The sequence below is a fragment of the Diadema antillarum genome, unplaced genomic scaffold, assembly GCF_040938485.1.
Source record: "Diadema antillarum isolate AM-2024a unplaced genomic scaffold, OU_Dant_1.0 scf00000193, whole genome shotgun sequence".
Lineage (NCBI taxonomy): Eukaryota > Metazoa > Echinodermata > Echinoidea > Diadematoida > Diadematidae > Diadema > Diadema antillarum.
The window spans coordinates 171,132-186,214 of NW_027271082.1; the positions used below are offsets into that span (position 1 = coordinate 171,132).

The window sequence follows — 15,083 nt, forward strand, 5'->3', positions numbered from 1 at the left end:
ACTATATGCGGCTATATCCTGTTTGGATGTGCTTGAATAAAAAGAAAATCAGCCTTACAAGAAAATTATGAAGAGAGAATGCAAGCTGTCTTCAAAAAGCAGCAGATCACTTCAGTCTAAACAACTTGAAGAGAATCGGAGAAATGAGAACAAGGTTGTTATGCCCGGTGGGTTGTAAGCATAAAACACAATTGATAACAACAAATGATATTCCACTGATTTTTTTTTTCTTTCTGCGTAATGAAGAAAGATTTTATACTATAGAAGTCACCTTCAAAAAAGGGCCCTCCCAAAATAACACATAAAGGAGGAGGAAGAGAGAGAGTCACAGAGAGAGACAGAGACCGATATATTGATGAGATAGCTGACTTCTCACCGTATTCGTCTGAGGATCACTGTCGCAATATTTCATTGCCGATGACAATATAATATTTGCCGCGGGAAGTGATAAGGGTAAACGGGCGAAGTATAGACGCCCTCATTTTGCACCGATTTAGAGCGGAGCGTTGCCGACAAAATAATGATTGGCCACACACAAAAAGCACAGGTGGCGTAACATGAATAATTGGGCCAAAGCTTCAGCCTTTGGTCAGAAGCCAGAGGTCCCGTGTATCATTGCGCTAAAAATTCCCCTGCCTCCTTTATAGCGTCAGCTTAGGAGCCCTAGTTTTTAAAAATACGACTTGTTACCATCGCATACTCTCTCGGAGTGAAGGTGGTCCGTGAACTCATTCGTTTCGCGCGAAGCCGAAATGCAGACGATCATGTTTGCAGATGCAAAACTCGGGTTTAGTGTCTAAAGTTCGTCCGTACCACTTTTATAGTATACATAGCAGCATGCATGTCATTTCTATGCTGTATAACTGCAACTTTGGAGGTATCAAGAAAAAACATAATTTTCTGTGTCATTAACATCACAACAAACTATAAATACCTCCTGTAAAGACTATGTTTGTACCTCACGGCGTATTGCGTTGCAAGGTATGAAATACAAACATTTTATACGATTTAATATGATTATAAATAAATGTGCATTTTGTGTAGTTTACTCGAGTTGCGCTTTCGGAGTTACCCACATTTCGAATTTGAAGAGAATCGGAGAAATGAGAACAAGGTTGTTACGCCCGGTGGGTTGTAAGCATGAAACACAACGTTTTATACGATTTTATACAATTTCATACGATTATAAACGTGTGTATTGTGGTTAACTCGAGTTGTGCTTTCGGAGTTACCCACATTTCGGCCCCTGTAAAATCGTCACATTTATGGTTGTTTGCATCCATTCCGACTCGTTTTAGACACGCTCTAAACGTTCCATTTCCGGATCGTACCCTTCACACGTTCACAAGTAATTTCGAGACAATACTCGACTCATACCAGCGCCGAATATCTCTGGTCCGGATTATGAGGTGTTAATCTCCTATTTAATAGGGATCGCACGCGACACGGGAGAGTCAACCCCGTTTGCGTGCCGGGGGGTTACCGGCAGAGTGGATTGAGGGGAAGGCGTTAATTCTGCGGCTGTGTCAAGAAATTACACTTAATTGGGTATTATTGAAGGCACCTCAACGGGTCAGTTTATGAGTTATGAGTGGATAAGTTGAAAGTGGTCATAAGTCCATTCGCTGCGAAACTGAAGGGCCATCGTTCCGAATGTCCTGTATATTTCACTTCTTTTTTTTTTCAGCGTGCAACTCCAATGTAATGGAAAATCACATTTCATGGCATGATCTGGTATAGGCCATATAAGTGAAAATGCATTCACGTTCGAGGACATCCATAAAAAGAAATGAAGCAAAAAATCGAAAGATGTTAGACATGAAATAAAAGGTACGGCCTAACTGAATCGGGATTTTAAAAAAAGTGAAAGAAATGGAAAGAAGAACAGAAAAGATGTATAAAGTATTCTATCCAAAAGATCTATATAATCATCTACATCTATCAAAAATATTGTGTGTGTACAAGGGACACTTTGTTCGAGAGAAAGTTTAAGCGTATTTTATCGCGTGGACGTTTGCTCCAACTTGTCGATTTTATTTTATACTATAGGTCAAGAAAAGTGTACATCACATCCATACGTTATAAATGCTGATTCATAATACAAAAATAATCCACCTGCAAGACAATCATTCGTCTATACATCATGTTGAAAGTTACTCCCGACACCAACGTTTTGGGCGCTCACTATCAACTCACTGTTTATATTGCATCAATAACGTACTTTTTTAACCTCTTGATACGAATGCGCCACGGGCGTCTACTTTTGGTGGATGTGTGCTAAACATTAACCTAAACAAAGTTCTTGCTATCATCATTATCAGGGCCATTATCATCATAAATATATTTGTCATTATTGCCATTGTAGGCATTATTAATATCAAAAAGACAATCATTATCATTATCATTAGTACAATTATCATCACTATCATCATTATATCGATATCATTACTGTCATTTAATGCTAGTTTGATAAGGTTGGTTCACACGAGATAAGATGTAATTGATAACTTTTTTTTCCACAAAAAGAAAAAAAATTACTCACATTCAGGTACAAATAAATGTCACTCTACATGATACTAGATTAAATAATACGATTTGACAGACAGCTACAAATAGTCTAAGTAATATGCATAAAATTCCAGCATATCAACTCCAGGGCTCTGTTTTATCAAGCGAGAGTTATAATTGATCTCCGAGACTTCTAATCAATTATAAGTTTTGATAAAACAGGGCCCTGGTGGCATTGATATGTTCACCATCAAAATATGCAAATGTTGGCGAAATCGTACAACTGTATCTCGCCTTTGAATCACTTTTTTCCAGCAATATTTTGAAGAACGATAAAACCACACTGGTTATTTCAGTAATTTTTTTTTCCCGTCGATACTACTACCATGCGTTCGTTACAATTCAAACTTATCTTTTTTTTTTTTTTTTTTTTTTTTTTTTTGGATATCATGGAAGTCAGCGACCTTGATTTGGCTAGAAGTCATCTTGGGCAAATGACCGAGAAAAATCAACCGCGCTTTTTGTGAATCGATTGCGCGCGGGACACTTCACGAGGGTGGAAACCCCAGGAGATGATAACATCACTTCCAATCCACATTTCTTTCCTTTTTTTTCCCGAAAACAATGCTCGCATCTGACGCGGTCAATGACAGGAATTACCATGGTAACGTTCTCCCCCCTCCCCCTTGTTCCGTTCTGTTTTGTCTCTTTGCTCCGGAGGGAAACTCGAACGAAACGAGGGCAAGTCGCCCACGAACTCGATCGTGCCAGAAAATGCGAACACGTGGAATCAATCAATACCACGGTTGTGAGACAGATGACCGCGAACCACGACACACATATGTGGAGGACATTCACACAGCTTACACATCAACGCTTATGGATGTACTTTAGAACATACAAATACCTTAGTCACTGAACATGATTTACACAGAGATATCACGTTTCGTGCGTGTCCGTTTTGTCTTTTTTTTTCTGAGGCGGCTTCGGTGGCTTGAAAAAGGGGTGACAGTGTTAAACTTGGTGGAGTCAGCACCAACCGCAGAGAAAAACAAATTACTGTCACAGAAGTTACACATTAAGGGGCACAGAGGATTAACTAGCACATGAAACAAAACCGACACAAGTATTACGTCACAGACACAAGGGAGAATACTGAATTCATTAAAGATCATGCGCGACATTGGTAAATGCCATTTCGAGCAACTACAATATGTCATCTGCAAATGCAACTCAGGGACCTTTATAAAATGACAGGATAAATCCTGCCCGATAAGTCGCTGTATTTCTGTTTCATAAACTCGTTGTATCTTGTAAAGTACGGACAAGTTGCCAAGGGTTGTCAATTTTTTGTTGTTTTCTTTTTAAGAGCTAAAAGTTGAGCCTGACTTAATCAATTTCTGGAGCAGTACGCGCTAAACCTTCTCAATGAATGAAGGAATTCCGTTGAAGTTTCCGTTGAAGTAACAGTGAACAAATTTCAAATAACTTCATTAATTACATTTACTTGCATCATCTTATTTCACAATATGTGTAATCATATTACAGCATTCATATATAAATAATTAGCTTCTCTATTACTATCTATATTTCATTCCTAGGCCTACTACTGTCATAAATATTAAATTCCATAATTTTCATATCATTTTTTCATCATGGCGTTGCAACTTAAGCGTAACTTTGGACAACGATCATCTATTTAACTGCAAACAAATTCCTGTCAATGTAATTTTTGATTAAAAAAAACAAAAACAGCTGTGCTCATTATTGTGCTGAGAGAAAAAAAAATGCATTGTTTGGCAGGTGAAAGACTTCATATGCACAGGATTGTGGGTATTCTTCTGTACTTTTCTTTTGTTACGATAATTTCTACACTTCTAGAATGGAAATGCAATGTGTCTGCAAAAGATATTACGGAAAGATTTAACTTACATTTTACTCTTTAGAACAACATGACCATGCAACGGTCCCTAGGGGCGGATCCAGGAATTCTGTAAAAAAGGGGGGGGGGGGCGCAACTTATATTTCTGGTGCCACTTCAGGGTTTCATTTCATTTTTTTCTTATTTCTTTTGTTTTTAATGAAAAACAAGGAAAAGTAGAAATTACGCGGTGCGTAATATATGTCCCCGCCGGAAGTAGCATCTAGTAGCAAAATGTACAATATAGGTAAAAAAACCAAGGTCAAAGGTCAAAGAAGTCAAAGGTCAAAATCATGTGTAGAAGTTTTGAAGCCCTCACCTAGTGCCATCACATAAAGCAAACGGAATCGAAATCGGGTTAGAAATGGCGAAGGAGTAGCATTTTGTTGCCAATGTACAATATCGGTCAAAAATCAAGGTCAAAGGTCAAAAAGGTCAAAGGTCAAAATTCTGTGTAGAAGTTTTGAAGCCCTCACCTAGTGCCATCACATAAAGCAAACGGAATCAAAATCGGGTTAGAAATGGCGAAGGAGTAGCATTTGGTAGCAAAATGTACAATACAGGTCACAAATCAAGGTCAGAGGTCAAAGAAGTCAAAGGTCAAAATTCTGTGTAGCAGTTTTGAAGCCCTCACATAGTGCCATCACTTAAAGCAAACAGAATTGAAATCGGGTTACAAATGGCAAAGGAGTAGCATTTTGTAGCAAAATGTACAATATAGGTCAAAAATCAAGGTCAAAGGTCAAAGAAGTCAAAGGTCAAAATTCTGTGTAGAAGTTTTGAAGCCCTCACCTAGTGCCATCACATAAAGCAAACGGAATCAAAATCGGGTTAGAAATGGCGAAGGAGTAGCATTTTGAAGTAAAATGTACAATATAGGTCAAAGGTCAAGGTCAAAGGTCACAACTAAAATTCTGTGTAGAAGTTTCAAAGCTCCCATGTAGTGCTATCATATAAAGCAAACAGAATCAAAATCGGGTTAGAAATGGCAAAGGAGTAGCATTTTGAAGCAAAATGTACAATATAGGTCAAAGGTCAAAGGTCAAAGGTCACAACTGAAATTCTGTGTAGAAGTCTTAAAGCTCCCATGTAGTGCTATCATATAATGCAAACAGAATAAAAATTGGCTCATAAATGACAGAGAAGTAGCAAATTGAACATTTTGATCACACACGGACGCACAGACGGACGGACGGATGGACACACAGACACACACACGTACGGAGCCCGTTTCATAGTCCCCTGCTCGAACTCGTTCGGCGGGGACAATAAAGGGGGCGTGCGCTGGTTGCGACCCCCTCTGGATCCGCCACTGAGTCCCTTGTTGCTTCCGAGGGCACAGACATGACTAAATCCTAGTCGACTTTGGAAATTTGGTCACAAAGGGGCTTTTAATGTATCTGTATTCTTCAAATTTGTGCTGTTGTGCATACATTTAGCTGCCCTGGATTTGAAGCCCACCTTGCTATTACAATACAATGTCATCTGTGTCCAAATAGGACAAGTCAAACTATAATCTCACATTTTCTACAAGGGTGTGAAAATGGATATTCATAATTGTTTGTGCATTTCAACGCGCTTACTTGGCTTAAGGTATCTTTCAAATAGCTGAAACAATGACCTGCACTGAATGCTCTATACACATAAACTTCTTTCTCATGACAGAGAACACTGTGATGTGACTTAGTGTGTGTGTGTGTGTGTGTGTGTGTGTGTGTGTGTGCGTGTGTGTGTGTGTGTGTGAGTGTGTGTAGGTGTGAGTGTGTGTAGGTGGGTGTGTGTGTGTGACATTGGCCATAATTCAAGCCCACACAGAGTTTTTATTGTGTTTCGAACAAGTGTGACCATCTTCGGATGATTGTGACTCTGTTTAACTCAAAGGTTATTGGAACTAGATTTTTCATGCGATCAATTTATGGAGAGATGACACATGTTGAAGGTCATCGACGTACATGCACATCACAAAGAGCCTGGATAGAAGTAGGGTGTCTGTCTTACATGGGTTTGGGTAAGACTACATGATTGTCTGAACCAGACATATTCCCCCGCGGGAAGTGAATGATAGCAGTAGATTTGTAATGTCAAGAAGACATATGTGGATGAGGGATTTTTCCCCTAATCCAGGGGCTGGAAACCAAATCCACCAGTCTAATGCCCCTATGGCAGCCGTTCTTTTTGAAACCTTAATGCCACATATCATGCAATCACTCCATCTCTGCCCCAAAGCCATTGTCTGATGCTTATGATACAGCATCAATTCTCCTCCATGTCCCAATGCCATTGTAAATACAGGGTCACTGCATCACAGAACATTCTTGATTCGCTCGAGTCGGTTGAGAGTTTGTTGCGAGTCAATCAAGCCAGCAAGTTTCACTAACTATGAACATGCAAGAAGTCCACCCAACATTGCTTACAACTTGCTCTAGCCGCTAGTGTGTTTCCCCCTCAACTTTTTTGCATGTATTCCTGAAGAGGAGAGAGCATGCCATTGTTTCACTCTCACACATCTCACACTCTAGCATTTCCACACATGTCTGCATCTGAATTCTTGCTTAAGGACTGATGCATAACAAGAGTTGTTGTTGCATACTGTTATGAGATAGTAAATATGGTATAAAGGGAAGGCTTTGAAAAAGATTGTTCATTTGCATACCTAATGGACATAATATTATCCCATTATGAACTTCCAAATAATAACAGTAAAGAACACAACTTCCCCGAAGCACGTGCATGAATATTTTTGGTAACCTAATGCTATCTTACCACAAACAAGTTTGTAAAAATAGATATGAAATGATGTACCCACTTATTAACCAAGCAACAGAAATGTATTCAAGAGATTTGTGAAAACAGAAAAGACTATTATTTCATTTTAAAATTATCCAAATGCTGATGTGCATTATACTCAACTACCATCACTATCAACACATTCATGAAACAACCCTAACAGTTTCAGATTTATAGAATAATAAGAGTTGATCACCACAACTGCACCTACTGGTAAGTATGTAATTTCAAGTCTTTGAGGAAATCATTCATCAGCAAGTGCTGATTTTCAACCTTGGAAAATGAGATACGTTTCTGCCAAATTTAAAGCGTGACTGATGCAAAAGCTCCAAATCTAATGAAAGTCCAGCACATATCATGCTGAATATCACCATTTAATGTAAATACTACTTCTACTTCTTCTTCTTCTACTTCTACTACTACTACTACTACTACTACTACTCATTATCATTATCATCATTATCATTATTATTATTATCATTATCATTACTATCAATAATATAATCATTATCATTATTAGCATTCACAATATCAATAATGCACTTATCACATAAAAATGTGTCTAAGCGCTGAGAGAAAGAGAAAGAGGAAATAAGAGGGTACAGTTTCAGAATGTTCAGATATATAACAACAATTACCAGCTGCATAAGTTACGGCATGAGACTACAAATATAAGATGAACATAGCATTTAACATAGATTTGAATTTTCTGTTAAATCAGTTCTTTTAAACATTCAGGTAGATCACTCTACTGCTGAGGGGACACTGAATGAAAAGATCATGGTAAGATATAGTATTGATAGGAGGAACTATTAAGAGAGATTCAAATATTTCTCTGAATGTATGCTGCAAGCAAAGTATTCATACATTTGTAAATGGCATGATGTGCTGGGTTGATATGATGTGTTGACTATTACTAGTTACCACTGGCAATTATACAACACCTAAATAGAATGTAGCTATCCGATTGGTCGATTGCCCATCATGTGACATTTAGTTAAAAGTTCCATCGCATGCTGTGGCTGTCAGCCGTGCAACTTTGTTTGAGCAAAAATGGATAGCGCATGGCTGACGTCACCCTTTTCCATTGACTCCCGTGTTAAATTCACAATTGACCCAAAGTTTTTGTTCCATCACACGGCTCTGCTGTCACAATAAACAAATATTTGCCGCGCGCACTCAACAATTACAAGAACGCTTACAAACGTGTACTTTTGTTGTCACTCACTTTTGTAAACAACTTCAACTGATCCACTTTGCATTCATACGTACACGGTGACTGTGACTGTGACTGTGCGGCCGCTCATTTGTCTTTCGCGGAAAATGGTTGCCATTTCTGTGCTAAATTCAAGAATCTGTGTGGACCACATCTGTTGACGTTCGAGGTGTTGTATAAAACAAATAGTGTATGGTCTCTACTTGTGCAATGGAACAAGATTTTGCACTTGGTGAAAGATGAGGCACACTATTCAGCTCGCTTTGCCTCGTTGAATAGAGCGCCTCTATCATTCACCTCGTGCGAAATCTTTTACCATTGGACTCGTGACCATTCACTGTTTGTATACATGTGCTAACAATGGGTCAACATGTCACTGGCCCGTTTTCTGGTATGTGTGTGTGTGTGTGTGTGTGTGTGTGTGTGTGCAATGGACTATTACACCAGGTTTGAACCCAGCTCTCAGTGAGAAGGGAAGTATAGGTAGAATAACATGCTGCATGCATGAGCTGTGACCATTTAAAAAACGGGACCTCCAATTCTGTGCTAGTTGATGTGTTTTGCCTTCCACCACAGGAGGGGACAGCATGGTAACACACATCACTGCTCACAGTTTATTCCTGTAACATTGTACCTCTCGATGCAGTGCAGCCACACTAATACAGACTGAGCCAACAACCATTCGACAGTTTTAGTAACGGGGAGTACTCACTTGCAGAGTTATTAATGTCATCGAGTTTACACTCTCCATCACTTCATCTTCCACACTGCTTTAATCAGGACTAACAATACCAAAATCTAAAATTAACTTGAGGAAAACTAAGCAAAGTTCAACCACATGGTGGCGCTCTACCTACAGTGCATGCAGAAAATACACACAGAACATCATAGATTTTGTTAGTGAATGAAAGAAGTAATTCTAGTGATCATAACTTCAATCTCTTAAAATAAAAATGTTTGTGTTTTTGTTTCACTTTACCATTCACCATCTCGTCAGCTGACAAGTGTTTTAAGACTACTTATTCCACAATTAAAAAGAAACATAATCACAGACTTTTTTTTCAGAGTGACTTAAATTGTTTCTGACTTTGTTTCATGTTTGTTTGAAGTGTTTCACCTCTTCAGTTTGATGGCAGATTGACCTTAGTGGTCAAAGTGTACAAAGGAAGTGGTTTGTACTCACTGGTAGCTGGTGAATATTTAACCATCCCACATCATTAAGAATCTTCCTCAGAACTTTTTCAGCACTCTCATTCTTTGCTTTCTCACCTGAAATATACAGAAAATGGAAAAAATAAACGTGGATGGAGCACAGTTTATTTTTCAGACTTTCATCTGAACAGCTATAAATTGGTTATAATGGCTACAGATTTTTGGAATTTATAGTGACAGGGATGAGGAATAAGAACGTTTTCCAAATTCACAACAAATCGTAATGAACAAGGGTGATGACATATGGCAGCCTCACCATAAGAATACATGACTGGGGGCTCAAGGAAGCAGAACAACAGAAGGAAGCATACATGCACATTAATGCTACACAAGTGAACCTGTTAGGAAAGCAGTATTATAATGAATTCAATTGCTACATTTCTGAAATATGTGAGCCTCCTATGTCATTATTCTTGTTCACTGCAATTTGTTTGTTTGGTTTCTCTGCTCAAGAACAACAACAAATTCCACAAATCTATACATGGAGCTGTCGATTTACATACTACATGATGTGAAAATATGAAAATTGTCTGGACTTTCCCTTTAAGTTTTAGAGGTGCCTTTTCTTTCTTGTTTTGTACATGAGTGATCAAGATCACAACAATTAAGATCATTATACCTGATGAAGGATCTTATGTTCATTGTCTGACATTCTGTAATGACATTAAAATGAAGTCAACATCTTCATTCAAACAATTACTGGATTTACAGAGATGCACAGTCATATTGGCCAATACAATTTTCATCATTCCCTAGTGTTTGTTTGCAATGCGCAGATATTTAAATCTTTAAGGGAACAGAATGCAAAAGCACATCTCAAACTACAAATTTTCACAAAAACAGATGTTGTGATATTCTCCTCTACACCTCATACAATATATAAAGAGCACTGAGCACTGAGCATTATGAAGTGACATGTTCATCACTTTCTGAAGAAACCCATTCTCAGTTTCTATATATTCAGTGTATTTTCTTCTCTCTTTTAATTATATAAAATAGCGCAATAATAATTATTATAATACAGTCAAACCTGTCTGTAGCGGCCACCCAGGGGAGACAAAAAGTGAACAAAATAGACACGTGGCCCCTTTAGATAGGTTTTTATCATGCTTTTTCTCTTAGAGGGAATTGTTTTTAGTGGTTGCATACAGCAGGTGGCCGCTCTATAGACAGGTGGTCGCTAAGACAGGTTTGACTGTATTATGATATCATACTTACTGCCGGACAGGTTCCCCCACCAGTTGGAAGACTCATCTCGATGGCAGTGCTTTGCTAGCGCCCTCGCTCCAACTGTCAGAGCGCTGCCAGACCTATGATGACATCACATCATTCATGCAAGAGGAATCACATGCATAAAATTTATATACTACATTCTCCAAGCTTTTTTTTTTTTTTTTTTTGCTCAACCACACAATGTGAAGGAACCTTTGAAATGACAAGGTTACCAACAAGATTAAAATTGTACGCAAGTGATTGTCTGATGTATCTGAAGTAAAATTTGAAAGATATTCTTTTGGCAGAAATACATTGTCATACATGATTACATACTGCCAAGAAATGCAAGGGGCTCTGAAAAATTGGTATTTTCCATCTTGAAATAACCTGCTCTGTGTTTCTCATCATTATTTTGTGTGAGATGCATTCTTTTCAATCAGGCTGGAAATGTTTGCTCTCTCCGGGACATAATTTTTGCTTTAAAAAAAAATCCTCTACTATACCATGACACAAAGCAATATCTGGATTACTTACAGACAAAGAGGATTGGTACAATTGAGGGTGTTTTTACACCTTGCTTTTAATAGATGAGCTTACTAACAGCAGCCCAGGTTTGATTGAATGCGTTGAAGCACACAAGTCTCCATTGAGTACTACTACAACTGGAAAGCCTTATCGTACAGTGCTCTACAAAACCGGAGGTCATCGCTAATTATGTTAAAGGACAAGTCCAGCTTCATATACATAAGGATTGAGAGAATGCAGCAATATTAGAAGAATACATCAGTGAAAGTTTGAGGAAAATCAGACAATCTCTTCAAAAGTTATGAATATTTTAAGTATCTGTGTAGTCATTGCTGGATGAGAAGACTACTACGGTGTATGATGTCACATGCGTACAACGATATAAGGAAAATAAAAAGGGAATTTCACAAAAATTTACTTTTTGAATAAAGTGCAAATGTATTCGGCTTGTTACTGATGTAGATTAAGAGTAATATTATTCCCCCTGCCTTCTGAAAGAGAGAAGTCGATTGTTCTTTTGTCATGCGAGAAAAATTGAAATATGTTGAAATTTCTTTATTCTTTCTTTATATCGTTGTACACATGTGACATCACAAGCTATAGTAGTCTTCTCATCCAGCCTTGACTGAGAAGAAACTTTAAAAATGCATAACTTTAAAACGGATCGTCCGATTTTCCTCAAACTCTCACTTAAGTGTTCTACTACTATTGCTGCATTCACCCGACTCACATGTCTGTAAAGGTGAACTTGTCCTTTAAATTTAGGCAGGTGATGATGATGACGAAAGGAGGATAACTCACTTGTTCTGCTCCCTGAAACTCTCCTCCAAGATGTCTCGAGTCGGAGGGAAGACCAGCTGGGTCCCAATGGTGTCCCGCACCCCTACGAGATCCATCATGCCCCTCTTGCCAAGATCCTGGTGGAGAAAGTGGTGTGACATGTGATTACAGTGCACTTGCGTTACAACAAACACGGTTATAACGAAATTCCGGTTACAATGAAGTAAAAAATCAGGCCACAACATTATCCACTCTATGCATTTTTATTGTTTATTTGTTCGGTTGTAATGAAATTTCGATATCACGAAAGAATCCTGCTGGTTCCGGGGACTTCGTTATAATGGGAGTCCACTGTACATATATGTGTACATGAGATGGTAGGATACATTCCTGAATCTGATACAAGTAGGTGCACATTCAAATAATGTAATATCATATCATTTCGATCACTACTGAAGCATCCGATGAAATGAAGCCTCTATATGAAATAGAAAGTCACAGCATTTTGAAGATTAATTATGTTCTCAACAGTGTAGAATGCACCAGGTGACTAGTAATAGTCAGCAAATGGTACCAAGTACTGGTCAGTGGCAGATCCAGAGGGGGGCGCACCGGGTGCTCGTCCCCCTTTACTTTTTGTTGAAACAAAACAAAAGAAATAAAAAAGAAAAAAATTGAAATGAAACCCGGAAGTAGCACCAGAAATATTTTTTTTTTGCACATCCCAGCCCCCTTATGGAATTCCTGGATCCGCCCCTGCTGGTGGTCAGTAATACTGACCGTTAGGAGCTGGACAATCTTGTGCTTCTTCATGTCGTCCTCCAAGCCATCCCAGGAGGACCGCAGGCCCATCATGTGACAGGAAACGGTGTCCATCACCATCTTCCTGCACGGAGAACAAGATGGAGGACATTTGGGAATTGAGTTTAGGCAGGAGACCTGGCTCTATATTAGAAGTATTTGATCATTTTGATTATTAGCTTGAAAGTTTGTTTCTTTGGTTGATTCATTTATTTTTAGCACTCATGCACCTTAGATATCAGAACTGGGCCATAGAGACAGGCAGTGAGATGTTTTTTGTTTTTTTCTTTTCTTTCTGTATCCTCACTAGCCTTCATCTGGCTTTGTGTGTAGAAACATGGAAAATATACTGATATGTAGATTTATCTCCCTCATGTAAAGTTTCTAGCAATATGACTGTACAGAGCATGAAAAGGGGGTAGTTTTACTAGCTATCTACAGTGTGTATGAGCAGCTGAATGCGGTGCAAAGACTTACTATCTGGCATGATATAGTATATTTGGGAATCCATGATCTGCATGCAATCATGATTCTGTGATCGATATCTAAATTTCTCACAATAGAATGTAAGCAGTGCGCGTAGTTAGCAATAGTTTAATACTTAAAGGTAGGGAATCCCATTTGCATGCATTAAATGAAGAGTTGTATAAATACAGTGGTATGTTGAAGAGAGTATCATTTTAGAAACTCCCATAAAGTATTGAAAGTGGAAGGTAACATTTAGTACATTTTTATTGACCGTTAGATTTTGAATTGAATTTTTTTCGGGGCTCACCGTAAATTCCAGTACATTACTATGCTACCTTTGCAGACCCATGCACTGCATGTGTGTCCATCATGTATATTTTGTGAAGAAAGTTCATCAAAACTTACAAACATTTCTATATACATTCTTGCCACACACTCTATATGTTATTACATCAGCTCTTATACTTTTAGATTTGTGTTTATAGATAAAAAATACGGAAGACTGCAACAAAAAGGCTTAAGTGTGGCTGACACACAGAACTACTGAGTAGTTGAGTTTTGTGCATTATTCAAATTGTAGATAACTGTTGACTTCCAAATTTCTCAGCATTGGCCTAAACAAGTCCCATGAGGTTCATATTTAATGTTTTGCTGCATTTTGGGAGGTGTGTAAAAGGTATTCCCTACCTTTAAGTAGCTAGCTAGCCCAGTGCTAGTCAACGGACGGCATCACAGAGATCTATGGTGCGATGGCATGCATGTGTGTGAACAATGCAATTCAGCTCTACTGACAATGTGACTGCTTTTTTAAAGTGACTGCTTAAAAGGCAGTCGGCTCCTATTCGCAAAAATTTCATGCTATAAAATGTGACCAGCTACAACAAAAGGATCCTACAGTTGCTGACGGCTGAGCCGAGAAAATAGACTTTGAAGTCACATCATCAAAATTGGTCAAAACAATTGCATTTCTGTTTTTTGCATAATTTTGTAGTCTAATGTTTTGTCTATCATCTGCCGAAATTTGGAAGCTAAATGATCAAAGGAAAGGCAAGAAATCAGCATTTTTCTGGGCCATGATTTTCCGATTTTCAACGTAACAGAAACTTGTCCGAAGATTTGGATTTAGCGCCGCAGCTAGACTCCGCCCCTAGCAACGAGGGAGTGATCTTATTGGTCAGTGCGTGGTATCCTGATTACTGATTGGTCATGCATAGACCGCTGGCGCTAAGCTTGAATGAACATCGTGGAGGTCGCTAGGAGCATACCTTCTATTGTCAAGCGGTGAAAACTGTTTCACCTCCCCTTGATCATGATAGCATCGGAAGGAAAACTTTGAAGGCGTTCTTCTCGAAACTCTGATATCCACAACCACTTGACATGCGCTAATAAAATCATCGATATCTGCGCAACCGAGTACTTTTATGAGTTGTGCTATGTATGAAATCAAAGTAGAAGAGTATGGGAATGTCATGCCATTTTCAGAAAATTGTTTCCCCCGACTTTCGCATCCTTTTGTTGTAGCGGGTCACAAATATCTTGCTTTACAGTACCTCCTGTTGTCCGCATCCCCCTCATCCAAGTGCTCATAAACCTTCAGCTCACGAGTCGTGCAGGTCCTGGGGGAGAAAAAGATTAGAGCACAAATTCAGC

The 15,083-nt window shown here is 38.6% G+C and overlaps 1 protein-coding gene across 1 annotated transcript in view; it reads right to left on the reverse strand.

Annotated features, from left to right (window-relative positions):
• The window catches only part of LOC139723577 (uncharacterized), a 40,360-nt gene that overhangs the window by 24,266 nt on the left and 1,011 nt on the right, over nt 1-15,083 (reverse strand). The window contains exons 2-6 of the mRNA XM_071634813.1: nt 14,984-15,049; nt 12,945-13,050; nt 12,186-12,301; nt 10,863-10,954; nt 9,616-9,701 (exon numbers count right to left, since the gene is read on the reverse strand). Coding sequence (XP_071490914.1) covers nt 9,616-9,701; nt 10,863-10,954; nt 12,186-12,301; nt 12,945-13,050; nt 14,984-15,049 — 466 coding nt within the window. The remainder of the gene's footprint in view (nt 1-9,615; nt 9,702-10,862; nt 10,955-12,185; nt 12,302-12,944; nt 13,051-14,983; nt 15,050-15,083) is intronic.